The sequence below is a fragment of the Odontesthes bonariensis genome, chromosome 22 (assembly GCF_027942865.1).
Source record: "Odontesthes bonariensis isolate fOdoBon6 chromosome 22, fOdoBon6.hap1, whole genome shotgun sequence".
NCBI lineage: Eukaryota > Metazoa > Chordata > Actinopteri > Atheriniformes > Atherinopsidae > Odontesthes > Odontesthes bonariensis.
The window spans coordinates 18,093,086-18,119,527 of record NC_134527.1 but is presented as its reverse complement, the minus strand read 5'-3'; the positions used below and the strand labels follow the sequence as shown (position 1 = coordinate 18,119,527).

The 26,442-nt window shown below is 43.4% G+C and overlaps 2 protein-coding genes across 2 annotated transcripts in view; one reads left to right on the top strand and one right to left on the bottom strand.

Annotated features, from left to right (window-relative positions):
* Positions 1–10,734, top strand: part of aff1 (AF4/FMR2 family, member 1) — a 24,777-nt gene extending 14,043 nt beyond the window's left edge. The window contains 15 exon segments of the mRNA XM_075455206.1: positions 322–408; positions 1,212–1,245; positions 2,348–2,405; positions 3,026–3,164; positions 3,257–4,135; positions 4,257–4,345; positions 4,448–4,664; positions 4,744–4,844; positions 5,911–5,974; positions 6,063–6,199; positions 6,403–6,474; positions 7,069–7,162; positions 7,235–7,278; positions 7,366–7,586; positions 7,732–10,734. Of these exon segments, the coding sequence (XP_075311321.1) occupies positions 322–408; positions 1,212–1,245; positions 2,348–2,405; positions 3,026–3,164; positions 3,257–4,135; positions 4,257–4,345; positions 4,448–4,664; positions 4,744–4,844; positions 5,911–5,974; positions 6,063–6,199; positions 6,403–6,474; positions 7,069–7,162; positions 7,235–7,278; positions 7,366–7,586; positions 7,732–7,853 (2,358 nt within the window). The 3' untranslated portion in view covers positions 7,854–10,734.
* Positions 10,490–26,442, bottom strand: LOC142373344 (uncharacterized). The gene is made up of 50 exons (XM_075456544.1): positions 26,388–26,442; positions 24,751–24,896; positions 24,544–24,656; positions 24,090–24,220; positions 23,434–23,657; positions 23,226–23,332; positions 23,020–23,138; positions 22,798–22,942; positions 21,871–21,953; positions 21,631–21,750; positions 21,419–21,520; positions 21,180–21,338; positions 21,021–21,103; positions 20,741–20,885; positions 20,615–20,659; positions 20,352–20,519; positions 19,865–19,984; positions 19,680–19,781; positions 19,121–19,153; positions 18,869–19,003; positions 18,582–18,728; positions 18,348–18,482; positions 18,015–18,172; positions 17,736–17,880; positions 17,582–17,636; positions 17,402–17,468; positions 17,166–17,299; positions 17,032–17,075; positions 16,745–16,918; positions 16,453–16,607; positions 16,250–16,363; positions 16,037–16,155; positions 15,721–15,875; positions 15,417–15,622; positions 15,156–15,333; positions 14,849–15,073; positions 14,568–14,737; positions 14,410–14,480; positions 14,060–14,160; positions 13,828–13,947; positions 13,476–13,613; positions 13,244–13,398; positions 13,053–13,152; positions 12,694–12,929; positions 12,388–12,571; positions 12,026–12,274; positions 11,749–11,931; positions 11,603–11,659; positions 11,156–11,301; positions 10,490–11,068 (listed from the first exon to the last, which is right to left on the bottom strand). Exons 1-50 carry the CDS (start codon positions 26,440–26,442, stop codon positions 11,024–11,026), a joined length of 6,501 nt encoding a protein of 2,166 aa, XP_075312659.1. The 3' UTR covers positions 10,490–11,023.

The following is a 26,442-nucleotide window of genomic DNA, read 5'->3' as shown; positions in this document are numbered from 1 at the left end:
ATGGGCAAACATTTAACCCTAGATTACCCCCAAATGGATTAGTGCTGTATGACTGGATTATTGGGTGAATGTGGCTTGATGTGTAAAGCACTTTGAGTGGTCAGCTACACTAAATATGCAAATGCATATAACTGTAGTCTTTATGCCGATGCACTTTATTTGCTGATGGATCTCTCACTGAAAAACAAACTATGCTTTGACTGTTTCTACTTTAGAGGACAATGCGACTGGAGTTTACCTTTTTTGAATGCAGTGTGTTTTGTTGAAAGCCTCCATCGTCTTATGAATTCTGTTCATTTCTTGCTTTGTTTGACTTTACAGGAAATGACTCAGTCATTGCCGCCTCCCTTAACACCTATACACGCACCTAGTTCTGATGAACCCCCCAAGTCTGCCTTCCCAGCCAAGGTGAGAGATAAAAGGTTGATAGTCAATCTAAGTCTAAGTTAGCCAAAATCCAACAGCATTTTCTTAACTTGTGGCATTTTTTTAAATGCAAAAATGTGATTTAATTTCCTCGGTTTGGGTTCAGTTTTTGCTGCATTGGAGGTAGACTCAAACTCATTGGGTCCCTGCAGCTGTGCAGTGGCCTTACACGTCATCGAATAATTTACACAGCGCTTTCATGCTTCTCAAGGGAAGGACTTTTCTAAAAAAAAAAATAAAAAAAATTTGACCCCGATGCTCGTGTAAGCTCACTTCTGGAGTAAGCTATAGCAGTCAAGTTAGTTAAATTTATTTACACAAGTGTGACAATTAGAATTTGGCCTCAACAGACAAAGAAAACAAACGTCTGCATTTCAGACATTTCAGTTCAGCGCGCTCAGATTTGCGCTACACTGAGGTTGTTTTGCTGAAGGGATTTCTCATAATGCAAAATAAGCAGATTACCACGAGGCTTGATGAGATTTCTGAACACAAGTGTCCTCAACTGCACCCTTTCAACTTGAATGACCTGCTCCCATGAACATGTTTGCATAAGGTCCAAGGGACAGAGATTTGCACTTATTTACATGTTTAGACCTGAGGTGTCTTCTACACATGAGCTCAGGTCCCTTTTATGTTGCTTTTGGTTTCAGTGGGTTAAGTCTAACAAAGTCATAAATAAATTGTAAAAGCAATTACCGGTCTACTATAAACAGATCAAAGATATGAATCAAATGCAAGTGGGATCCATATTTAAGCGTGCTTGTCTCTTTCTGTCTTCACAGAAAACAGAGCATGTCTCCTCATGTCCAGAACAAAGTGAGTAATGATCCAAGAGAGCAATGTAGCGTTCAAGTCACAAATGAAGTCGAATCAGTCGGTAATGCTGCAAGTGTGTCTTGGGAATATCAACACTGATACAAAGCCAGAGTTGGAATCTGTGAAGTTTGTTTTGGGCAGTTTGATCTTCCATCTGAAACTCGTGAACTACAGCCTCTAGCTTGAATTGGATGTTTATTTGTCATCAGTCAAAGTTAGCATACTGTAAATATGATCAAATTCTAATTGTAAAAGCTTTTGAACGAAAGCATGGCATATACCTGATCTTTCTTTCTTTCTTTCTGTAGCAGCTTGTACAACCCTCACGGCCTGTTTTGTAAAGTGACCACGAAATAACCCTACAACTGACTAAAATGAACTTTAGCTAAGTAAAAGAGGCATGCCAGTGAGATCTTTCCACTTTTAGTTTCCGTCGGACACAGTTAACAATAATTGTGATTATTTAAGATAATCAAATCAAATCAAATTTATTTATATAGCACATTTCATGTACAAACAATTCAAAGTGCTTTACATAAAATAAAAGCATTGCAGCAGGGAGTGGAAGAAGCATTAAAATACATAAAAGAATATAAAGAGAAACAAATAAAATAATTTAAAATAATTGTGATTGTGCCTCCATAATTGTCAAAACAGCTGAGTGAAACTTGGAGGAATGTCACATTTCCACTTTGTTTTCCCCCATGTGATGGAGATTGACTCGACTGATAGTCTCCGCTCTGTTTTAAATACTGTTCCTCTTTTTTTATGTTTATCCCTCATTTCTTAAGTGCTTAATCCACAGTGAACCGTAAGCTTTTACATGCTTTTGAAGATGAAAAGAAGCTTATTTAAACTCTTAATTTAGCAGTCTGTCTCAAAAAAATGTTTGGGCCACAAGATATCAGTGAGACATGATTTTGTCCGTTATTGAGACCTTGTAGTGTTAAACTTTAATACAAATCCAGTGATACTTTGATGATTCTGACTCTGGGGCAGCTGGGAATATTTCAGGGCATCAGTTTCACTGCAGGTTGATATTTTAAGTGTTTGATTATTAATTATCATTATTTTCCTATTTTTTTTATTTTTTTTTTCCCAGAAGAGCAGGAATCCTCTCCTGCAGATCCATCACATTTCAGCCAGCAGAGCTCCTCAATGTGAGTAACTGGGCAATTAAAAATGACTGTTTTTTGCATTGTAATTCATTATATAGAAACATATATTATGCTTCACAACATGTCGTCACCAACCTTTTTCATACAGATTAATGAAGTCAATTATTGTTACCACATTGAGTCTTTGAGAGTGATGTGATAAGAGTTTGTCACAGCTCCAAATTACAAGTATTGTACTTGATTATCAGTCCATCAGCTGTTTAAATAATTGAATGATCCCCATTTTTGAAATATCAGAAAATAAGAAAATGCCTCTTTTAATCTCACAGTCCAAGTAAACGAAGCTCATGAAACGGAGACAGAGAGGCTTGGGTTGGAACATGTTTTTGTCTTAAAGACTAAAACAATAAATTGATTGAAGTAGGAACTCTTTTTATTTTTTTATTTTAATGCTGCTCGTTGTTGTGGTTCATAGAAATATTTCTGCAATTATTCAATTCTTAATTTAAAAAAAAAAAAAAAAAAAAAAAACAACAGTGAAAAATACCTTCAGCCTATTTCTAGCAGTTTTGCCAAATGCAGTGCTTGTCAGTTAACCACAATATTGTTGTTTTTGAGTTCCTTTAAGGAATGTTTGTGTGTGGCTGTGTGTTGTGTCATAGTTCATTTGAAGCACATTCCAGCGGTGTAGAGACGACAAGCTCCAGTGACTCAGAGAGTAGCCCGGGGTCGGAGTCGGACAGCGAAAGCACCGCTGAGGATCCGCCTCAACCCCCAAAGGGCAACGCAATTAAAACTGAGGTTTGTTACTTTGTAAATGTACAGAATGAATGACTCATATGTTCTCTCTCTCTCTCTCTCTAAAATGACAATATTTCTGTTCCATTTTATAGCCTGACGCTTCAGCAGTGAGAAATGGTGACTGGCAGCTGGGGAAATGGATCCCCACCCAGAAGCAGCTACTGCCCACTCAAAGCTCCAAGCAAACCACTGAAGAGCCGAAGCCTTGGTTTTCTTCTCACCAGAAAGAGCTCACTGGTGACGTGGCCCTGGCTGCTCCCCATCAGTTTAGTGAAAGCCTTCAGGACAACGGTGGCTCTGCCAACGTGGGCAGCTGTGCCAATTCCAGGAAAGTCTGGAAACAAGCGATGGCAGGTTGCCCCGGTCCGAGTGACGCGGCACCCGCTGTTAAGTGTGAGGAGGTTGTGACCATACAAACAAAAGACCCGTGTTTCACAGACAGACCCAAGGTAAAGACGAAAACAGGACACCGTAAAAAGGACGGCAGCGGCACTAAAAAAGACATTAAAAGGACTAAACACACCAAACCTGATAAGCTGAAGGGTGGATCAGAGGACACCCTTGTGCTGCTCCGTCATTGTCCATCATGTGGTGTGCATGAACCTAACCCTTGCTCCTGCTCCGCCCAAAGCCCTGCTCAGCCTGACCCAACAGTCAGATTCAGCTGTAGCAAACCCAAAGCAGAAACCGTCTGTCAGAGCGGCACCAAGACGAATCACAAATCAACCCACAAGCACTCCGAGACATCTGGGCATGCAGCCAAGGGTTCTTTGGACCTCTATCAGCCTCCCAGATCCCTGCTGGTGAAGATCAATCTAAGTCTGCTCTCAAAAGTCCCACATACTTCCAGCATTCACAAAGGGATCCCCAGCAATGCAAAGAGGCCGGCGCTGGTCTTAGAGCAAGACGAAGAGGGCAGTGACGCTTCTAAAACACACAAACAAACGACAGCTGGCAAAAAGCCTCGAAATGTGAGAAATATGAGGGTTTTAGGCTGCTTAGGTTCACACACAAGAGAAAGTGGGTTTTTTTTGTCTTGTTGTTTTTCAAATGTGTGATTTTTCTTCTTTTTTTTTTTTACCCCTCTTCTAGGTTGAGGTGGAAAATAAAACCCTTCCAAAGAAGAAACAGAAGCTGAAACATAAGAACGCCTCCTCAGCTAAGGCTCTTATGAAACCAGAGTATGTCTCCTTAATCAGAGGCATTTGGGATGAAAATTAATTTCTTGTCCAGTTCGTTGTTTCAGTGACATCATGCTACCTTTCTCATCTCATCGCTTTCAGAAGTTTCCGCAATCCAGCAGAGGTCAGAAAGCAGAAGAAAGCCAAAAAGAATATTCAGGACCCGGCCAAATCGAAAGACGCTGCTAAAGACTCGAAGTTAGAAAAATGTGATTTGGGGAAGATGCTGGAGCCCAGTAAGGAGGCTGTAAAGAGCAAGGATTCCCACAAGGGCAAGAAGAGCAGTGGGAAGCGCACACAGCAGCCACACCATCAAAAGGTAATTGTAAAGACGTAAGAATTTAACTTATGAATATAATTATTGCAGCAGGATTTTGAAGCAAATATGTGCCCTGCAGTCTCAGCAAAAGCCCCCAAAGAGCCGCTTAGCTGTCCCGTCGGCGTCACAGCCCCACAGAGAAGCTTTGACCAATAGGCCCATGCTCAGACTTGATGAGAGGTAAGATTCTTTTGTCATCAGCAGATTGTTACGTCACATAGAAGCCTGCCTCATTCTAAATTTCTTTTTCCAAACATGCCATATTTCACTTGGGAAACCCTTGCTGCACGTTTGAGCCAGGCTTTGCTAATTTGATGATTGGACAAAAGCCTATGACGGTGAAGTTTGTTGCTGCTTGTGCCTCCTTCACAATCCCAATTGCCAGCATGTTGATACGGGTCTCACATGAAGAGTTACTTCACAGCAAACCGCAGAAAGCCAGTAATTTGCTCCATTGAACCTGTAGCGACACCTTCTGATGCCCGAGGTCACCTGCGCTGCTCTATTATCAAAAGGCTGGGGGCAGATGACATATGTAGAGTATAATTCTGTCTGATGCTGTTGCACTGACCTTGAGGCTTGTTTTTTTTTTTTTTTTTTTGGCAAAGCGCCATGTTAAATTTATTTGTGAGTTTATGTTACATAAACCACTAAAGCTTTTATATAAACATTGCAGGAATTGTTAAAATGGTCCATCTTGGTGGAAAATGCCAATGCTGCTGGGTCACTGGAATTTACGCAGTCGTATGATGAAGATGATGATGAGTGATATTGCATGTTGAATATTTTTGTTCTTATTAATTGTATTGATTCAACAGAATTAAAGTAAAAAGCTAGTCATGAGTGTATGTATGTATACATATTCTCTGTTTGAAATTGGGTATTTTCCTTTTTGTGATAATCGTAAGGACAGGAGCTGGTCTAATTTTTGACGAGGCTTCTCGTGTTTCCGGAGCTAATTAAAGCCTCAGCCTAACCGATGGATACATGCTGTTCGAAAGTCTTTAAAAAATCAGGTCCTTTTGAAGGATCGGGAGGTTGTATATTAACAAGGACTGCTCAGTAACTTTTAGACGAGACAGAAAAGACGAGACATTCTGTGCCGCTCAAGGTATTTCTTCTGATTTGCTTATAAGACCAAAGTATTGATTAACAGTTGTGGACTGACTTGGTACATTTTAGGTGAGGCCCACTTTCTTGTATAATCTATTTGTCCTGCATTGTCCACCACTTCTTTGACCCACAGGCAGTATCCAGTGAAGCATTACATAAAAGAGGCCAAAAGACTGAAGCACAAGGCAGATGCAGAGGTTGGTGTTTCTATTCATCCTTCCATAAAATGAACTACAGTCGACACAGTAACACAAGTAACTGTTGCGTTTTGTTTGGTTTCCATAGTCGGACAAGCTCAACAAAGCCTTCACCTACCTGGATGCAGCAATGTTCTTTGTCCAGAGTGGCATTGCCATGGAAAAAGATCCACAGATTTCAGTGTCTTCCTACACCATGTTTGCAGAGACGGTGGAACTCCTCAAGTGAGAACCCACTCTTATCGGGAATTGTCCGCAATATTTACAGTGTTGTTGTAACTTTGTAATCTGTTAGATTGCACCGCAACTCGAGTGCAGTTCCCCTCAAGCATTTCACACCTGAAAGATGGCAAAGTTCAAGCTGCAGAACATTTCAACTGAGTTCGATACTTGCCTCAGTGTTCCTGCTGTACTTGTGATTCTTACAGATTTATACTGAAACTTAAAAGCCCCATCGACTCCACTGCTACGCCCTCGGAAAAGGACTTGCTCGCTTTGTGGTAAGAAGATGCTTTATGTGTTGCAACGCACAGTAGAACGTTTTAGAGTTTGTCTCCTTTTGTCTCGGAGAGAAGTTGATTCGACTCCAGGATCCTTCTTGTGGCTGTATTATGTGGTGTAGTTGAATTGTACAAGCTGCAGAAATGTTCATTTTAAAATCATCTAGTGGGATTAACACTTAATGACATGGGTAATATCAAGAATTTCTTTTCACGTTTAGCACCGGTGCTGCATTTTGAGTTTGATGGTCTGCTTTAATTCTTAACCTTGAAACAAATCGGCCACCTCGTACACGCACAGAGGGAACTATCACTCTGTGTCCCTTTCAGGAGAAACTCTGCTCAGGCTACCTGCTTTAACTTTACTTGGACGTGTTAGATATGATCGTTGGTTCTGTAACTGAAGCCCTTGTATGAGCCGTATGTTGTGATTTGCACCGCAAACGTGGACGGGTTAGCTTAACGGGCAAAAGTGATGAAGCTTAAAACTACACTGTCTCTTTGTTTTCTGAAACAAGTTATGAGTAGTATTTGTCTGTGTGTGTGTGTGTGTGTGTGTGTGTGTGTGTGTGTGTGTGTGTGTGTGTCTTGTAGTTTAAAGTGCCAGTCCCTCCTGCAGATGGCCATGTTTCGTCACAAACAGAAAACGGCGCTGAAGTATTCAAAAACCCTCAGTGATCACTTTAATGTAAGCTCTAAAGCTTTCAACACCATCTGACAGTTCCTTAGAGCAAATGTTTAAGTTCAGTTTCTCTTTCAGAACTCGGCTCAGGCGTCACACAATCCTCCTTCGTGCTCATCAAAGTAAGTCCTCTGCCTTCCTAATTACACCTGATCACAAATGAAGCCAAAGTCTTCATCACTCTACTTCTCCCCCCCCCCCCTTTTCAGCATTACTGAAAACAGGTCTCCTAACGTGCCATCTCCAGCCATCTCAGGTCCCAGCTCCAACCACAGCACCTGCGGGTTGGGTGTGGGTCCCTTTGGCCCCACCGTGACAATTCCTCAAGAAATTGAACAAGTGGCTTTCACCTATGTCAACATCACTTCATTAGTTTTAAACGCTCATGACATCTGGGAGCAGGCGGAGGAGCTGGCACACAAAGGCAGCGGTAAGAAAGGATGAAATGGACTCCAAAGTTTGTCCCCAAACATACATTTCTCGTGCAGAAAGCTGCATGACATAACAGCAAGTGTGTTAAGTGTTTTAAGGTTTTTTGGGATGTTCATTACCTTTTGACATTTCTCTGTTTTCAGGTACGTTGGCTGAGCTGGACGCTGTTATGGGCCCACTGAGCCTTACTTCCAGTATGAGCTCCATGGTCGGCTATACAAGACAAGGTGTCCACTGGCTGAGGCTGGGCTGCCCAAAGGTATAATACTGGGCGTCAGGACCGCCTTCACGCTGCCTCTCACAGGGTGTTTAACTTTGATCCTTTTTGGAAAAATCCAAACACTCCGCATCCCCCTTTTGCGTTCTAAGCTAAATATCATGACATTTTTCTCAGTGTTCGGGGCTTTATTCAAGAGTGACCTTCATTAAACATAAAGGAAGCACATCAAATGTTACCTAAAGTGCCATTTTGGGGAGAGGCGGTGGGGTTCCATTAGTTTGTCTTCCTGATCATGTTTATGAGGTGCAAGTCCTGACACAGATTTTATTTATTATTCTTATCATCTCGACTTCTGTTAATATTATGACCTCAGATTAGGTGTTAATCAGGCAAACATGGCACTTAAATTATATTCAGACTCATCACCATGCAGTTCCTGCTCATTGATTTTACTTAAATTCTCTTAAAATCTAAAGTTTCCCTGTTTCAGTCTTAAACATTGCTTCGATTTGGAGCTCCGGGATTCTCTATTTTTTTGTTTGTTTGTTTGTTTGTTTCTACTCATTCACTGGCCCAATCTCTTGTTAATTCACGAGGTTGAAGATTTGAAGTAATTTCTTTAAACATTAGGTCGTCACATTTGGACTTGTTTGGAAGTCAAACATGGGGAATGATTTGCTGCAAAGATATATCATGAAGTTTGTTGCCAAAGTGTCACACAGTGATATTAAGCCAGCCTTTAATTTATTCATTTTATCTAATCCTGTGTTGGAATGTGTATTTTCAGTTGTTCATGTGCAATAATGGCAAACGATGGATAATAATCACGTGTCGCAGTGTTATCAACACCATGGTAAAAAAGAGACGCATTCAAATCACAATCAGATGCAGAGGAGAGCGTTTTATTCAGGGTAGATGTATCCACACATGCTGTAAGGTGCGCAAGTCGTTGTGTGTGACGTGTAGCTGTAGCCTCATTGATTTCAAGTCCTAAACATTGCTTCTTGCGTCTTAACTTTTGTGCTGCTGGAAGGGTTGGTTGGCATCTCGACTCTGCTGTGCTGCAGTGACTGATAGTTGGAAAATGTCTGGGAGCTGACAGGTTTTTGGATGATGGGCATGTTTGTTTTGTCAGACCAAAGCAACACTTTTCACTTATGTCATCCCTTTGGGGACTGTGCCTGTGCACACCTTTTTATAGTAAAGCAATGTTGTAAAAGTTTCTGCTCGCTGTAACTGTTCCTCCTGTCTACACCGACTGTGATGGAGTAATGTCTTTGAAACCAATGGAAACCAAATCCTCTTTCCTTGTGTTTGACCTTTGGTCGTTTACTCTCTTATGAAATTATGACCGTAATGGTACCAGAATCATGCTTTTTATTTCTTGTTGGCATTCTCCCAATAACACTCTGTATTGATGTATTTTGTGAGGAAACCAACACGTGTCTTTGCGTCCACATCTGGTATTAAAATGCTGATCTGGCTTCAGTTTAAGCACATTTTAACAAGCAAATGATCGAGGTGTGGCCGGCGCATCTCTGGTGTCTGTCTTTGTTTCTTATCGTCCCACTTCCTATTGCTGCTATGCTTTTAGCTGTGCCTTTTCATGTTTACTTGAGGTAGCAGGAACTGGGCAGATATGGATCAAGCAAAGTTGTCATGAGGTGCAGATTGTGTTCACATTTGGCTGAGATCTGATCTGATTTCAGTCTAATCCCAATGCAGTCTGCGTGCAGTCTTTTAACATCCATTTCCCACGTATGTGCATGTTACTGCTATTCCGGCCACTTGTTAATACCAGGTGTAAACGCAGGTTAGTGTTGATGACGAAGCTGAGCTACAAGAGTGAAAAATGACTTGCATTGAGGGTTCTCTTTGCAGTCTGAAAGAACAGGAGGCTCATTTATGGCAGTAAGGTACCCAGACTTCAAAACACGTCGGCCTTTTCCTTACACCAAAGATGCGTCAGTTAGTGCTTCCAAAAACAAAAAAGGGAGAAATAGCGCAGCGCCCCTTTGTTTCCGTGCTGTCGGTGCTTGGAGTGCTTAACTTTTGCCATATTTGTCAGTTTGAGTTTCGAGTACAGCAGGACAGGTGGGGTCTTTCCCTCCGAGGTGACGCTGTTGCCCCTTTTTAGGCTTCTGCTGGATAAATGTACATGTTTCCTTCACTTATGTGGAGCTGCAAAAGGTCAACTTAATCTGTGTGAGCGGACTAAATGGCCAAAATATAGTTTACTGAAGAATGCCATTTCCTTTCTTTTTTTTCTGTATATTTAGACCAGCAGGACAGTGTCTTAACTCTTGTTTACTGTAAGTGTAACCCTGAGCAATAAGACATTTTGTTTGTTGAAAGATTTAAGTGAGCTGTCGACGTACGCATCACAAGTTCTTATTTAAACACAGGGCGATGCAGAAGGGTTAGAATGGACAGCATCAGCTTTTGTTAATTCAGCTGTGCAATTACAAGATAAACGAAAGGGCTGAATGAGGATCACAAAGTGTTCCTGACTTTATTTTCTCACATTAATGAAGTGATATTTTTTAAGTAAAGCGTGAGTACACTGGTGCCATGGAATTAGGGATTATTTTTATGTACAGATCTGCAGCATCCCGCTGTTAAAGATGATCTTTAGAGTTTGATACTGTGGATGTCTACACTGCACACGAAGTGAAACTCGACATTCAGACGCGACTCGATCCGTTGTCTGGATTTCTGGGTTCTTGTCTTTTCTCATCTGTGGCTTTATCTTCATTATCCTTGGTCGGTGCTTCATTTATGAATTCCTGTCCAAGAAATTGTCCAAATAATTATCAACTGGAAAAAATGTTCAGAGGTTTTTGAAATGTGTTTTTTTTTTTTCATTTTGTGACGTATGTAAAAACATGTTGCAGTGCGCAAACATGAATAAACACTGGAAACTTCATTTACTGTTGTCCTTTATCTTGAACAAAACAAGAATTACAAATGTGGCAGTGAAAGAGTGATTTGTAGAAAAATGTTACAAAACAAAGTGCTGCACTTGAAAGATGAACTATAAGTGCAACACAGGGAAATTCAATTTTATCTAAGCACATTTATTATTGCATTGCATTATATACAATATTGTATAATCCTATAAAAAGTTCAAGATAGCTTTTCAGAGACCTTCCAGCTCCATGATTAGTTTACAGAAAGTCTCAGCATTGATGTACTGTACAAAACCGGATGATGGTTTATGTGTCCGATGCTCCGGGGAAGTTTGGGTTGACGAAAGCAGGCTGCAACAGAGGAATGATACAACTTAGTCACAAAAACTAAAACCAGGTCTCCCTTATCCCACCAGAACAGGCTGAATAATAACTTACCACCTCAATGTTACTGGTGGTTCTTGTTGGTAAGCTCAGGCTGCTCAGTTTATATCCCCGCACGCTGAAGACGTAGTACAGCAGTCCAAGTATCAGGCCGAAGAAGACGATGGCGCCGATAATGGCGCCAGCTATCACCCCTCCATCTGTTTATGGAGATGCGGCAGACGTGTCAACCGATTGTATTTTTGTATATTTTGGGCTGAAAAAGAACATGCTTGTGGTACAGCAGTGGTTTTAATGCAGATTGGTGTGTCAGCCCGCTAATATTTTCTATTTGGCTCTAAATCACAGGATAAAAAGTCTGTAGGTCACTACAGCTGTAAAGATTGTGTCATCTGGGGATGAGAAATGTCCTGTATCACACGAGACACTTCAGTCTCAACCAAAGTGGTGGACGTATTAGCAGCACAGTGTGCGTTTTTAAAACATTTTTTTATCACTTACTGGCACTGGGACCATCGGTGGGGAAAACAGGATTTTTGTTATCGTCTGTCGTATAGTCTGAAAGAGAGAAAGACGAACTGCTGCTCATCGTGTCCCGTTTAGAAAACAAACTGAAAGCTGCAGAAATGACATCAAGAAACTGTTACACTGGCGGTGGCGGCAGGCAAAGCCTCTCTTCTGCAGACAGTTGTTGTCATTCCAGCGTCCGTCGTGGTACATCTCCACACAGTTCTCCTCGGCGATATCTCCAGGATGAAAGGCTTCATTGGGCTCACCGGGAGCCCAGTTGAGGAATCCCAGTGACGTCTTATCAGTCCAGCCCCAGCCAACTGAGAAGCCAAACATAGGTAGGTGTAATTCTTTATCTGTCTTTAAGCACTTGTCAGGTCTTATACTCTTAAGAGAACGACTTTCTAAACTCACAGTTTCTGTCCCTGGTGAGGCCGATCCAGACGTTGTGATGTTTGGTGTAGTTGAGTTTCCTGAGAAACTCCTGCTCTGCTCTGCTGTGAATGGAGACCAGCTCGGTCCTGATGGACTGGCAGTAGTGTCGAGCGTCCGGCCAGGAGAAGCCCTCCTTACCGTCGTACACAAAGTAGCAGTGGCGTCCGTAAGGGGCCCAGAATGGCAGACACTTCCCATCACCGGGGCTGTGAGTGGGCGGGGGTTTCTCTGAGGGAGGATGCAAGTTGTATTAAGAACGACAAATCTTTTCTTAAACGGAACATTGGGTTTCCAAAGGGAAGGGGAAAAACAAAGATGAGCTCAGTCCCAGAGGATTATACCTGAGGAGATCTTGCAGATGTAGGGTTTAGCTTGGTCACACGTGGTGTCGTTCCAGGTCCCGTGGAACCAGATGGAAGCGTGCATGCTCACACAGCCCTCATCCTTGATGTTGCTGGGCTCTCCTGGTCCCCACTGAGTGAAGAAAACTGGCCAGCCATCTGTCCACATGTAGGAGCCATCCTCCTGCATTACAACATGACTGTAAATGTCTTTTTGATCGTTGCCAACTTAATCTAAAACTTTGTCAGGGACAGTTAGTTTCAGGGTCTCTTCTTCAGAGATATTTAAGCTCGTCTGATGAGCACCTTGCGCCTGAGTCCAATCCAGGCGTCGGCTTTTCCTTGCAGAACCACCCCGGCAACGAAGGCCTGGTCGTAGCTCATGTCGATGCTGGCCAGGTCTCCGCCCTGTTCCTTGCAGGCCGCCAGAGCTGCATCCCAAGTCGCCGGCTCCTCCACCAGCTTGTAGCAGTTCATGTACCAGGAGACGTAGCCGTCTGGGCACGGGCTCTTAGTTGGGGGAGGAGGGTCGATGCTGCTCGCTGGTGTGGAGGCAAATGGACAAAATTATTGGCTGCAGCTGCTTTAATCTGAATATATATATATATATATATATCTCTCTCTCTCTCTCTCTCTAAAAGGATCGGACTGGAGTATTTACTGACATTTCTTCCTGTGGCAGACGAAGCTGTGATTCTGATGACAAGCATCGTCGTTCCACTTGCCGGTCACCAGGTGACTGTGAGTCAGTGCCACACAGTGTTCCTGTTGAGCAGGATGAGAAAGATCAAAGCTAGCTCTACACTGGCCCCTTTCAGTACAAAGCTTTGCTCCACTCGTGCAACATCCTCCTCACCGCTCCTCCGGCATTGTTGGGCTCCTTTTCATTCCAGTTGGTGTACAGGACTGGGCTGACCCCGTCACTCCAGGCGTACTGATTCTCCACTAAGAGATCTGACAGACCGATCCAGGTCGGGCGCTGTAGGTCTTTCAGGTAACTAGCTACAAAGTCTGGACAAACGCAATATCAGCAACTGGACGGATACATTCTTATAGAGTTTCTGTGAATGTTGATCTGCTGAGCTTACCATTCTCATACTGGTTGTCAATAACTGCCAGCTCTGCCCCTTGGGCTACGCACCAGCTCCGAGCGTCAGACCAGTTCGCTTTGGCTTCATTTTTTTTCCCTTTGAACATGAAGCACTTGTCCTTAAAACGCATCCATCCTGCAGCAGAGAAGGAGCGTAAAACCAGCAGTATGGATGAATACATTTATTCTTACTGATGTAGACTTTAGCAACAACTTGCTAAATAGTACCACTCTTTGAAACCGTTCATTGGTAGTATGGACAGCAAACGGACTTACTCTTTAGTGAGTGAAAAAAAGACAGCATGTTGTAAATCTTTTTAGCTTGCATATAGATAAGGAAAGTGTGCAACCTTCAGGGCAGTTGCCCTCCCAAGGCTGTGTGGGTGGAGGAGGGGTGTGGACATCTCCGGGGAATTTTTTGCAAACGTAACCCGCTCCGGCTCGCCCGCAGTTTGCATCGTTCCATCCACCTTTGCAATCCAGAGGGAAGAGCACATCAGCACGGGGAATCTTAGGTCAATTTTCACCATTTGGGAGAAAATTTTTACAAAAAAAATAAAAAAAAGCGGGGAGTTTCAGTACCTTGATGTCTGTTCATCTGGACACACTGTTCCTCCCCGTTTGCATTGTTCGGCTCACCCGGACTCCAGTGAGTGTACGTCAGAGGAGAGAGGTCGACCCACCTAAGCGGGGAAAATCAAATACTTCTCATTCTATTTTTGTATTCAAGTAAGAAAATCTTTTGAAGTTTGTTCATTTATAATGAATTAATGCGAGTGAATGTCTTTTTTTTGTAGCGAATAACTGTGGAACCTCCACAGTTATTCAGCTGCTCAGATGAACTTTAATTATTATGTAAGTTATGTTCCGTAGCCACTTTTTCCTTTTAATTTTACATCCGCTCAGCACCAATCACGTAGTGATCCACATACATGTATTGTCCATTTGCAATGCCAAACATCCTCATTCCTATCCAGGCGGCAGACACCTCCCCTGTCCCCACCTTAAAGATCAGGGAAACATCAAATGAACATGTGGAACATTTTGCAGGGTTAATCGCCTAAACAGAAGTCAAACAGACGAGGCATACCATGCTGTTAACATAAGCTTGTTCATCTTTGTTGAGGATGGAGACGAGCGTGGCCTTCTCTGCGTAGCAGCGTCTCATAGCTGTGTGGAAGTCAACTATGTCTGTGTCATTATAGTAGTAACAGATGTTGTTGTTCTTCCTCCACCCGGGGTTGGAGCCACAGTCAGGAGCTGAAGGTTGAGGTGTAAAAGGAAATGAGCACGTAATCTTCATGAGATCTTTCACTCGGATGATTGTTGCCTGTGTGCAGAAAGGACAGGGGCACCGTGGGATCGGCTTACCTGGCTCAGGAGATGGGGGTACTGGGGGGAGGATGGGGTTCTTTCCTTTAGTGATCCTGCATATCCAGTCCTGGTGAGCGTCGCAGTTGAGATCGTTCCACACGGAGAAACTACCGTTGGCGTTGCTCACCATCTCGACACACTCCTCGCGGCCTTCGTGGTTGTTCGGCTCTCCGGGACCCCAGTTGGTGTGTGACAGAGGCGTGCCGTCACTCCAGGAATATCCTATTATATGAGAAGAGTCATTCCATTTTCTGCTCGCATTACTCGACGGATTCCATTACACATTTAGAGAGATAATACCCACCTCCCTCTATTGGGTTGTGCTTGAGGCCGATCCACTTGCTGCTGCCTTTGCTGTACAGAGACAGAAACTCTTCTTCCTCCTGATTGTGGATGCTGACCAGATTAGCTCCTCTGGTGGCGCAGTCCTCATGTGCAGCTCCCCAGCTCTTCTTCATGGACCAGTTCACATTGTGGAAGAGCTGTAGTAAATCAGAAAAAAAAAAAATCAAGCACTGTCATCATGCTACCAGTCTGGATCAGTTAGTTAATGAGCTGTTATTACCTTGTAGCAGTTCCTGAAGTGGGGCTTGGCCGTCCAGCCTACAGCACAGCCCTGTGCCGGAGGAGGCGTCGGGGGCTTGGTGGGTGGAGTGATGTCAGGTCTGAGTTTTTCACAGATGAAGGAATGCTTCTCCAAGCACTGCTTGTCATCCCAGAAACCACCAATCTGACCCGTTGTCATAGCCACGCAGGTGCCATCCCCGTTATCTAGAAACAAGAGGGCAGAGTGGTGTTTTCTCGTGTGTGTGTGTGTGTGTGTGCAGTTTCCTGCTCAGATTACGTTAGCGATGGTGTTAGGGCAGTACCTGGCTGGTCTTTGTCCCAGTGAGTGAAGGTAAGAGGCAAGTCGTTGTCCCAGACGTAGTCCACCCCTCCACCTGCCCCTCCGCGGGCACGCAGTCCGATCCACCACAAACCGGTCTTTCCTGTCAGTGCCACCGTGAAGTGCGACTGCTCGTAGCTGCAGTGACACACAGACGGGAGAGTTTCCATCAGACTGTTGCATTCGCTGAGCCTGATGCTAAGTATGCCAGCATTATTAATACATTTAGTTGGAAATGCAACCTTCACGTGGACATTGCTGCTTATCGAAAAAAAAACCTATATGTCCATCCCACTCACATGTCTCCGATGTGCAACAAGAAGCTGTCCTGCTGCTCCTTGCAGAAGGCTTTAGCATCAGACCAGCTCCTGGCTGTCTCTTCCATCCAATAGCAGGAGTAGCCATATGCATCCCAGCCCTGACAAGTACACAAAAAAGCACTGTAGACTTTTTACTGTAAGCTTTATAACTTGCACACGTTGAGGGGAATTTGAAAAGTTAAACTGTCGTACCTGAGGGCATCCATACACTGTGGGTCTGACTGAAGGCATTGGGTAATGTGCTTTTGGCATTTTGCATATGTAAGTATTGAGTTCTGCGCAAGATATGTCGTTCCATCGGCCGGTCTGTAAAAAAAAAATATGACTTCTCTGAGACACTCTAACTGCATTAAAGATAAAATAAAGTTGTTGTTTTTTTTCTGTGTGTTCATTACCTGGTACGACATCTCAACACAATCCTCATTGAAGCCAATGTGGTTGTTCGGTTCCCCTGGAGCCCAGTAGGTGAAGGTTACTATGTGTTCATCCGACCACGTGAACATACCAGGAACAAACAAGTCATTCAGACCAGTCCACACATCACTGGTGGCTGTGAAGCAAAACAGATAAAAAAATAAAATTAAACACTTGCTCAACATTTACTTGTACTCAACTTTTTTTTTTTTTTTAACTGAACTTCTTCTGTATGTAAACAATCTTTTCCCTCCTCCTCCTCTAAATCCATACCCATGTACAAATAGCTTTCCAGCCAGCTCTGCTCCGTCATCGACCGGATGGATACGAGATCGGCACCCAGATTTCTGCATGTGGTTCGAGCGTCACGCCACGTCTTTTTGTCTCCAAAAGGTTTGTAGCAGAACTCTCCGAACTCATACCAGTCGGGTCCTGAACATCTCAACTCTGTGGATGAGTTGAAGGAGACGATGTCTAATCAGTTGTTATTAAATGTCGCAAGCAGAAATGTACACAGAGCAGTGAAATATTCAAAGCCATGTAAGTGTGTCTTGGCTCACCACCATCAGCAAAAGTGTAGGACACATTATAGTCTCCATCAAACCTGTGGAGGTCACATTTATTTTTTAATTAGCTACTTTGGACTGTCTCTACATGAAACTAAGGATTAAGATGACAAGACTCGTCTACACACTGTCTTGAGGTGATGCCGTTCCTGTTGGAGCCGGCGTAGAAGTTCTGTCCTGCAGCTTTCAGCAAAGTGCAGTCGCCTCCGATCTCATTCAGGATCACACCAGCATGGATGGCTGCTGCGCAGATGTTCGAGTCCTGTTAAACAAGACCGACAGAAAGGGTGGCATTTTATATCTGACTAACACACACACACGACAAAAATGCTATTCTGATACAGATGTGACTATATTCACATACCCCACGATATACCGACGTGCCATACACCATGTAATTAGACCTGGCACAGCCTGCTGGACAATGGACCCTGGCAAATTTAGCAAGATCATAGTTTAAGGTTGTATGAGCGTTGGGGATATCACATAATGTCCCATACCATAATACCATAAGGAGAAAAATACAAATGCTGATTTTACTCACGTCATTCGGTCATTGGCCAAGTTGAAATTGGGCTTGGTGGCACATGCAATTGCATCTGTTGAACCACAGATGTTATTACTATTCAGTATTCCTTACATGAGAAATCAGCATTTACAGCAGATTTTGATATCAACACGTGACAGGGCTTCCTTACAGTCAGGTGTGCATCCTAAAACGTCAAATCGAAGGCCTGCCTGTCCGTTGAACTCCAGTGGACGGATGCGGATGAAATTAGCCGACACAGGCGTGCCCAGCAGCTGAGTATCAGGGGTGTTTCTGTCCATGTTACCTGGGAAAAACTGAAAATATAAGGGGGGAAAAAAAACGAACGATTACTGCAAATGTTCAAGTTAGAAGAACATTTTCCAGAGCTTCCAGATTGGCTTTTCGAACTCCTCCGCTATTGGTTATTTCAAGGTTTCTCTGTACCCACCTCCCCGTCAGCTGTGTAGTCAGTCCAGGTTAATCCATCCATACTGTGCTGGATCTTGAATTTGGTGATCCAGTGATCATTCTGAGGACAACCCTGGATTACAATCCCGGTTACTTTTTTGGTCTGGATCAAGTTCACTTGTATCCAGCTTGAGGTTGCTTGAATAGGGGACACGAGATGTCGTTTAATACCTGCATTTCAGTGCATTGGCCTATTTTAACTGAAACATCAATATCAAATAAGTCCGATTACAAAAAAAAAAATCGTTTTTCACCTTTGAGCATGTGTCATATAGTGTTATTTCATATGTGTGGCGGCTGGGTTGGTACTTACGGCTTCCTGAAGGCATCCAGCAGGAATTTCCATTCAAGCGGGCATTCCTGGGAGTAAAGGAACCGATGGAGGAGGAAGCAGAGAGCTGGAAGTCTGAGATGTTTCTGTCCTCGACACCCAGGCCATGTAGACACACTGAGCAAAGCACAACAATGAAGTGTCTGCTTGAAGTCACGGTTTTTAAAACTTAAGTACGGGCATCAGAATTAATGAGAGGAATAAAGAAAAAGGTACCTTTTTGTTCACAGGTGTAGACGATCTCAAGATACTTTGAGACAGTTGGGCAGGGGTCCACTTCCGCGTGGGCGTATGCGAAGCAGAAAGGACGGTTGTCACACGCCTTTCTGTACATAGGAAGGACACCTTCAACTGTGCAGCTGCCTAGAGGACAGTAGTATAAGTGTAGGTGAGTATTTCTTTTTCATTCTGATCTGATTTACACAGTAGCAGCCATGATGCCATGAGATGCAGCTGTTCTCTACACTGCATCTGTAAATCCGGTCGCTAAAATGCAGCAGCACCTTCTGATCCATCAAAGTGCGGACAGATGTCCTCGCTCTTCCGTCCGTAGAAAGCAGACTGGATGTTAATTACGCTTTCATGTGGACAATGAAGGACAGCACTGGAGTACTGGCACACCAGCGCTGTAATAAAACCTGAAATGAAAAGATTTATCTCAAAAATATTGACGGACAATAAATGTAGCCCATGAATGTTTTTTTTTTTTTTGACAAATAATGGGAGAGGAGAAATAATGCAACTGTCTTTAATACCATCATGAGGTGGAGGAGGCTCGGGTGTCCTTCCTGAAAGAGGAAACGCATGATCAACACGCCACATGTTGTCTTAAAGGGATAGTTCGCCTCTTTTGACATGAAGCTGTATGACATCCCATATTAGCAACATCATTTATGAACATTGACTTACCCCCCTGCTGCGTCCTGTGAGCCGAGTTCCAGCCGAGTTTTGGCTTTGACGAAGGTAGTCCGGCAAGTTGGCTGGGGTCGCAAAAATAACGCGTCTTGCTTCTCAAAACAATATGCGTTCAAAAGAGTAATACATTTGCATCACAAAATCGTTAGCCAGAAAAAGTCAGACCTCACAATCGCTTGGCGCTATTTTTGCCTCCCTTTAGCCAACTAGCCGGACTACCTTCGTCAAAGCCAAAACGAGGCTGGAACTCGGCTCACAGGACGCAGCAGGGGGTACGTCAATGTTCATAAATGATATTGCTAGTATGGGATGTCATACAGCTTCGTGTCAAAAGAGGCGAACTATCCCTTTAATCGTTATTTTGCAGGTGTCGAGGGTAATTCGAGCCGCACTTCTCACCTCTCCGCTTACAGATGTATCCTCTTTTGTTCTGACAATTGTCATCGTTCCAGTAGCCGTCATTAATAAGTATAGAAAGGCAGTCTTCCCCTCCTGGGTTACCTGTGAGAGAAAAGTTAAAGGTAAATCTAACTTTTCGTCTTTCACTGACAACTTCTCGGAAGTCCCGTCGGCTTGAAATGGACCTGTGTTCCAGCGGATGTATCGGAACGGAGAGCCGTCTGACCACTCCCAGCCGCCCTCGGTGATGGAGTTCACGCCACCCGTCCACAGAGAGATCCCAGTGGGAGTCTGCTGGATCACACCTGAGAGAAACAATGAAAGACCACCTTAATATTGCAGCTATTTATTGACTTTCTTGCAGCCGTCTGTTGACATATTCATGTGAAAAGTCAAATAAATGATGGCATAAATAAATAAATAAATAAATAAATGAAACGATTGTAAGGACGATGTGATGAGCGCATCGTCCACCGAGGCCTATGCAGGTTTTAGCAGCTTTAACAAAAGCAGTCCCGATTCCGTGCCTGCATTTGATAGGTTCTTCCTTTGGCCGTGGCTTCAATTTTCCAACAAGGTCCGTGAAAGTCGGCTTGGTAGTTTTTGTCTAATCTGTGTCAAACTCAACAGAAGGCTGACGGCAGCAGCAGAAATGTGACATGTCACGTGTACCTTGGATGAAAGCCTGCTCAAAGGGATCAGTGATACTGACGAGGTCTCCTCCCTGGTTGAGGCAGTCGGTTCGAGCCTCTGACCAAGTCCTCGTGGAGATGGGGTTAAACAGGTAGCAGAAGTCGTTAAAAGGGTCGGACATCCAGGAACCGCATTTGTCATTCCATCCTGCAGCAAACAACAGTTGGTACATGCACGCGTTCAGAAAAATGCGGACGCATCACGTCGTTGGAGTTTTGAGAAAAGTCTGGAATGATGTTAACCTGGTCCAGATGTTGGAGGCTGGGGAGGAGGTCCTTGTCCCTTTGCTGTGAGGAATCAACACAAGTAAGAACTAAAACATACAGCATGAAAGCAATAAGAGGCACATTAGTGTAAGAGTGGCGCACCTTTTTTGCAGATATATTCCTTGGTGGCCGTGCAGAAATCATCTTTGAGCTTCCCGGGATCAGGGTGAGTCATTCCTGTGAGAAGAGCACAGTCCTCGTTGTCCTGCCAGTTGTCTGGCTGGTTGGTCCCCCACGGGAGTAAGTTCTGACATCCACATAAAAACAGCGGCGCAGGTTGAGACACTGTTTCTACGTTAGTATGAGCATCTGTGTGGTCAAACTGCGGTGGGTTTTTTTTTTGCCCTCCATGGTTGATACTGCTTCTATCTTTGTCACTTACTGCAGGTGTTCCATCGGTGTACACAAACTGGCTTTCAACATTGATGTCATTCAAGCCCACCCAAGCTTCCCCTGGCATGTGAGCTGCAGGAAGGACAACACATCAAAACACCAGAGCAGACGTACTTACATCCAATCATTTGTTTTCTTAGTCGCTCACCAGTCAGAAAACTCAGGTCCTCCAGAGAGTGGAAGCTGGCCAGGTGGCCCTGCGCACTGGTGCAGTGAGCCTCGGCATCGTGCCAGTTCTTCACTCTCTCGCTCTCAAAATGATAGCAGAAGTCGCCGTACAACAAATATCCATGGTCACAGTGGGAGACTGCAGGCACACAATAAAACCCTCACTGACAAAGCTGTGACGAGACGGTTTGTAAAGAGGGAAGATCCAGTTTGACTGACCAGGGGTTGTTGTTGGTTTTGGGTTTATTCCACCCGTCATCTCACAGATGTAACCCAGGCTCTTAAAGCAGTTGGTTGTTTCCCATTTGCCGTCATAATTCCCTGAAAGACAACACAAACTCAGCTGATGTTGTTCGTGCAACACCGGTCTCCCTCTGAAAACACGAGACGATCGGTTTCTTCTGGTCATGGCGGCAGAGAGCAGGTCCCACCTGTGAAGATCTGGCCACAGTCCCACGTGTTTGCGGTGTTTTTGGGCCAGCCGGCACCGTAGTTTGAAAACTTAACCTCAGTTTTGTCCACCCATCTGAAAGACCCATCCTGGTCCATATCTGGTGACAAACAGGAAAAATGGAATCTCTTACTCTGCGTTCATAAATGAAGAAGTGTTGTTCAGTAGTTGCAGAAAGGCCATCAAAAAAAAAAAAAAAAAACACGGGTCTGCAGCGTACCTGATAAGCCGATCCAGATGTCAGGAATGTCAACCTGGTGAAAGTCTGGAAGCTTGGAGTTGATGAAAAACTGCTCCTCTTGACTGTGCATAAGGAACAGGACAAACGTGACACTCTCCACTGTGGTCACACAAAGTGGGGCTCTTGGTTGCTTGACAAATGAGATCTTTGAGGAGATAACAAATCTTTTTTTTGTGGGGTTTTCCCTGCCCGTCTGTCACGTAGATTTTTTCATATTAGAGTTATTCTTTCCCGCAGGAGCTCCTGAACAACCTGAACATCTACCTGTGGCACATTTTTATTGAGCCTGCCAGTTGACCAGGTTAGCACTCATTAAAAGGAAAAGGAATTGGCCAACAAACATCATAATGAAGAATCAAAGTCGTAGCTTAGCTACACTCAGGATTGCATATTGAAACAAAGAGTTATTCTTTCATTTTTGTGTCATGAAGAAAGGAAAGAAAAAGGAGCATCTACTTATTTTCTTAGTGCTTTTTACTCTAAATCGGTTTTAAACCACCTAAGAATATGCAAATAAAAGGATTTACACTTTGCCCACTGCTGCTTATTTGCAGGAGACTGTCCATGTTAGATGAGTTGTCACGTGTGGAAATGAGTGACATCAGGTTAACGTAGAATGGATAATATAGCTCCCTGCTAATCTGTATGAACGGTAGCTCAGTTTAGACCAGTTATATTTTTAGACCGGTGCTGAAACCATCATGTAAGTGTAAACAACGTCCTGCTTTCTAGGTCATTTCTTTAACGCTGGACACAGGAAGCTTTCTCTCCCCCAAGTTAAAAGAAAATCCACTCAGAGCCCACCAACGACCATCATATGTCTTCATTTTGTAATCCTCTAGGAACAAACATGGAACGTGTTTCTTGCTTTAATTGTGAAATGCATGCCATCTTGTTCTTCCCCACCTGTTTACGATCAGCAGGTGAGCACCCATATCAGAGCACTTGGTAAAAGCCTCATGCCAGGTGGTCAAGAGGTTGATGTTACTGACCAGCCAGTAACAACTGCCAGCGAAGCTCAGCCAGCCGGGCCAGCCAGGAGGACAGATGGCTGGAGGTGAGGAGCAGAAAAAACAGTCAGACACAAAACAACGTTACCGGGAGTGGAAAAAGAAATGGTCAGCTTACTGTTGAGTGGGCGTTTGCACATGTAAGGACGCTCATATCTGCACACATGGGACCTCCAGTCTCCAAATTCCACAGATGTATCTTTGATTATGGCAGCACACGAGCCGACCTGTGCATCACTGTTGAAAACACAAGCTTTAACTGCGACTTATCAAACTAATACCGGAGTTTGAATGAATTCCTGGTTTATAGATATGATATCTTACACTGTAGGTTCATCATCGCCCCAGTGTCTGTACGACCCCTGGTTAGAATCCGACCAGGCGAAATTGCTGTTCCCAACCTCAACCTGACATGAAATCTTGTTGCATTTCTGGGGAAACAGAGCTCATCTTCACAATCATCTCCCCCACACTTATACTGGATATGGAATTATTGTGAAGCAAGTGAGCTTCCACACGGTGCTCCTCTCACCAGAGTGGAGAGCCCAATCCAGAGGTCCAGATGGGATTGGTCCATTGCTGCTGTAACAAACGTGTTCTCCTCTAATGAGGTGATGGACACCAGGTCTCCTCCCTCCTGCACGCAGTCATGCCTGGCTGCCAACCAGCTCTTCCTTATCTCCGACTTTAGCTTGTAGCAGTCGGAGCCGTGCGACCTCCAGCCGTTGGCAAAGTCACACTGTGGGGTAGGATTTGCTGCAGATCAAGGAGGAGAGGGGGGGGGGGATGCTTTGTTATAAGTCTTCAAGGGAGGGACAAGTTTGTTTGTTTTTCCAAATGTTCCTGTCCTTGAGTTCACAGTGTGTTAAGATTTGATTTGGACAGTTAAAATATCAGAGAAATAATTCAAGCAGAAAGAAAGCCTCAACTTTGATTAATATAATAATACATATAAGGCATACTCCCATCATAATTCAATAACATTGATTCTGAAAGTTGATACCAATCTGGTTATTATTAGTATCATTATTATAATTAGTGAAATGTATCTACACACTTAATGTACCTGATTTCCTCTAACTGAAAAGGCCTGATCTCACTTTGTCGCAAACCTTAATGTTTGTTATTAATCTTGCCGGAGTAACAGGAAAGAATAGAAGAAAAAAAAATGCACACTAGTTTACTTACGATTGCTGTACTTGCAGATATATTTCGCCTTGTCGTCGCAGTTTTCATCCTTCCAGTATCCGGAGCTATCTCCGGCCACCTGAACACAGTCCGCATCGTTGAAGTTATCCGGCTGGCCCAGCATCCAGTGCCTAAAGCAGAGGGGAGAGGATATGTTCAGGATGGATGGAAAACAAACAAAAAAACCCACATCTAATAGTGTAGACTTGAATATAAAATATAAATAATATATATATATATAAATATATAGATAATCACTATCATGCTCCTTAGACATTCCTTTTAGAAGCTTTCAGATCAGAAAATGCCCTTAACTGCCATCACAGAAAAACAGATTAAAACATAATTAAATAATTAATAAATGAATGAATGGAGTAGCGTAGGGGACGTAAAACAGATGGACTTTGATTTGACAGATCTGACTTTACAACTGGGTAACATCTGTAATACATACGATATGTATTCTATGAAAGAACTCCCATCACTCCACTCCCAGACACCTTCCACAACACGGTCATTCAAGCCGATCCAGTAGATCTCCGAGTTGAGTTGCGTCCTCATCCATAACTAGAAGTGAGACGTGGAAATAGAGGAATGATAAGACAAGATTGCTGAGCACGCATTCCGTTGCTGGAATCTCATCTGCCTTTGTGTGTCTCACCCTCTCTTGAACGTCACCTATGCTCATCAGGTTGCTGTGCTGCCTCAAACAATAGGCGTTCGCCTCCGGCCAGGACTTTGCTTCGGTTGAAAATAAGTAACATCTGTCATTATGCTCCCTCCAGCCTTCCCGACACTGGCATTGGGCTGAAAAACAATGTAGAACACAGCAATAAAAACAACAACTAAATACGTCAGACGGCACAGAAATAACAACTTCCTCTGTGCTTTAGTGTTTCCGTTCATTCATAAAGAAGATGAGAGAAAAAAAACCACGAGAGAGGTCACTGAGAGGTCACTGAGAGGTCAGAGGGCTAAAGAGCGCACTTAAAAGAAGGTTCCGCTATTCAGATTCCGGTTGACTGAAGTACAATAGTGTTGTGGAAGTGACGGTGATTTTATTCTTTTAAGGTCCTCGTTAGCTGATCTTACATTTGTATTATGCGTCACGTAAAATAATATAGCAGGCACGACTACATTAACGTAGCATCTTCAGACCTGCGTTACATTAACGCACAGTCTATATTGTATTGTATTGTAGATTCTATATTGTCTGCACCAACTACACCAAGTCAAATTCCTTGTAAGTGCAAACCTACTTGGCAATAAACTTGATTCTGATTCTGATCTACAGCACACAGGCCATATTTGTGGCTGAAACTTACTTTCCTCCATATTTCGACATTTCTTTTCTTTACCACGATTTAAGCAAAAAGACAGCTCTGGTTAATGTCCACAATCCTTGCTTATTGATGTTATGGCTTTTATGGTTTGAAGATTCAAACCAACAGCAGCGCTCAAAAGCAGGGTTTTTGTTTTTGTGACGAACAGGTTAGGGGAACTTTAAGGTTACAGCGCCTCCTGCTGACCAACTGTGCACTCAGCTAGCATTAAATGACAATTAATGACACGGCACCGATTCAAGGAAGGACTCCACCAGGAGGACTAAAACAATTCTAGTACTTCGATTATTTCATAGCTGATACATTGATGGGGAATTTGATCATAAAAGTCTCATGACTGCTCCACAGTTAAACTGCGTCGTCCCCCTCTGAGCATCTCAACCAAATCTTTGGGTGAATGTTTGACTTTAACAACTTTACAGACACTAAAAAAATGAATAAAAATCACATGTTTTTCACATGACCTTAATTAGCTGAGAGATTACAATTAGACCACTGCTGCAGAAGAGATGTGATTGGACCCCAAAGTGCCTCTCTTGGTTGTCTGCCTTTAGCAAAGTGCTGCAGTGTCATACACTTAAAAACACGAGCAATCGGATATTAAATTCTGATATCAGCATCCAAAAAAAAAGGTGTTACAATGCTAAAAATGTACAGCACATTTCCTTTTAAATATGAACCGCCTCTAAAGAGATAAACAAAAACTGCCAGTAAAACATTAGGAAAAGTGACACAATGTTAAAATGAGCCACGGACACATTTCTTCAGTTGGAAAAAGAGCCTTATGGTAAATTAAAGATACATCAAATAAAAAGATAGATAAAGCTTATTGTGCTCATCTGATTACAGAGGAATCAGAAATTTAATTTAATCTCCATCAAGATTTTGGCTCACAAAGACCCTTCGTTACTGCACACACTCCTCACAAAAAGTACTCAAATGGATGAAGACTTACCGCAGATGAGGAGAGCAGCAAAGCTGATCAGCCTCAGAAGAACGCTTCTATTCAT

Bases quoted from the DNA above. Each gene is read 5' to 3' on its own strand.
- LOC142373344 (XM_075456544.1), bottom strand. From the start codon at position 26,442: ATGAATAGAAGCGTTCTTCTGAGGCTGATCAGCTTTGCTGCTCTCCTC. The intron at 19,782-19,864 runs GTCCATTTCAAG...TTTCTCTCACAG, and splicing joins ATACATCCGCTGGAACACAG to GTAACCCAGGAGGGGAAGAC. The intron at 17,300-17,401 runs GTATGTGAATAT...CTTGTTTAACAG, and splicing joins GCACGTCGGTATATCGTGGG to GACTCGAACATCTGCGCAGC.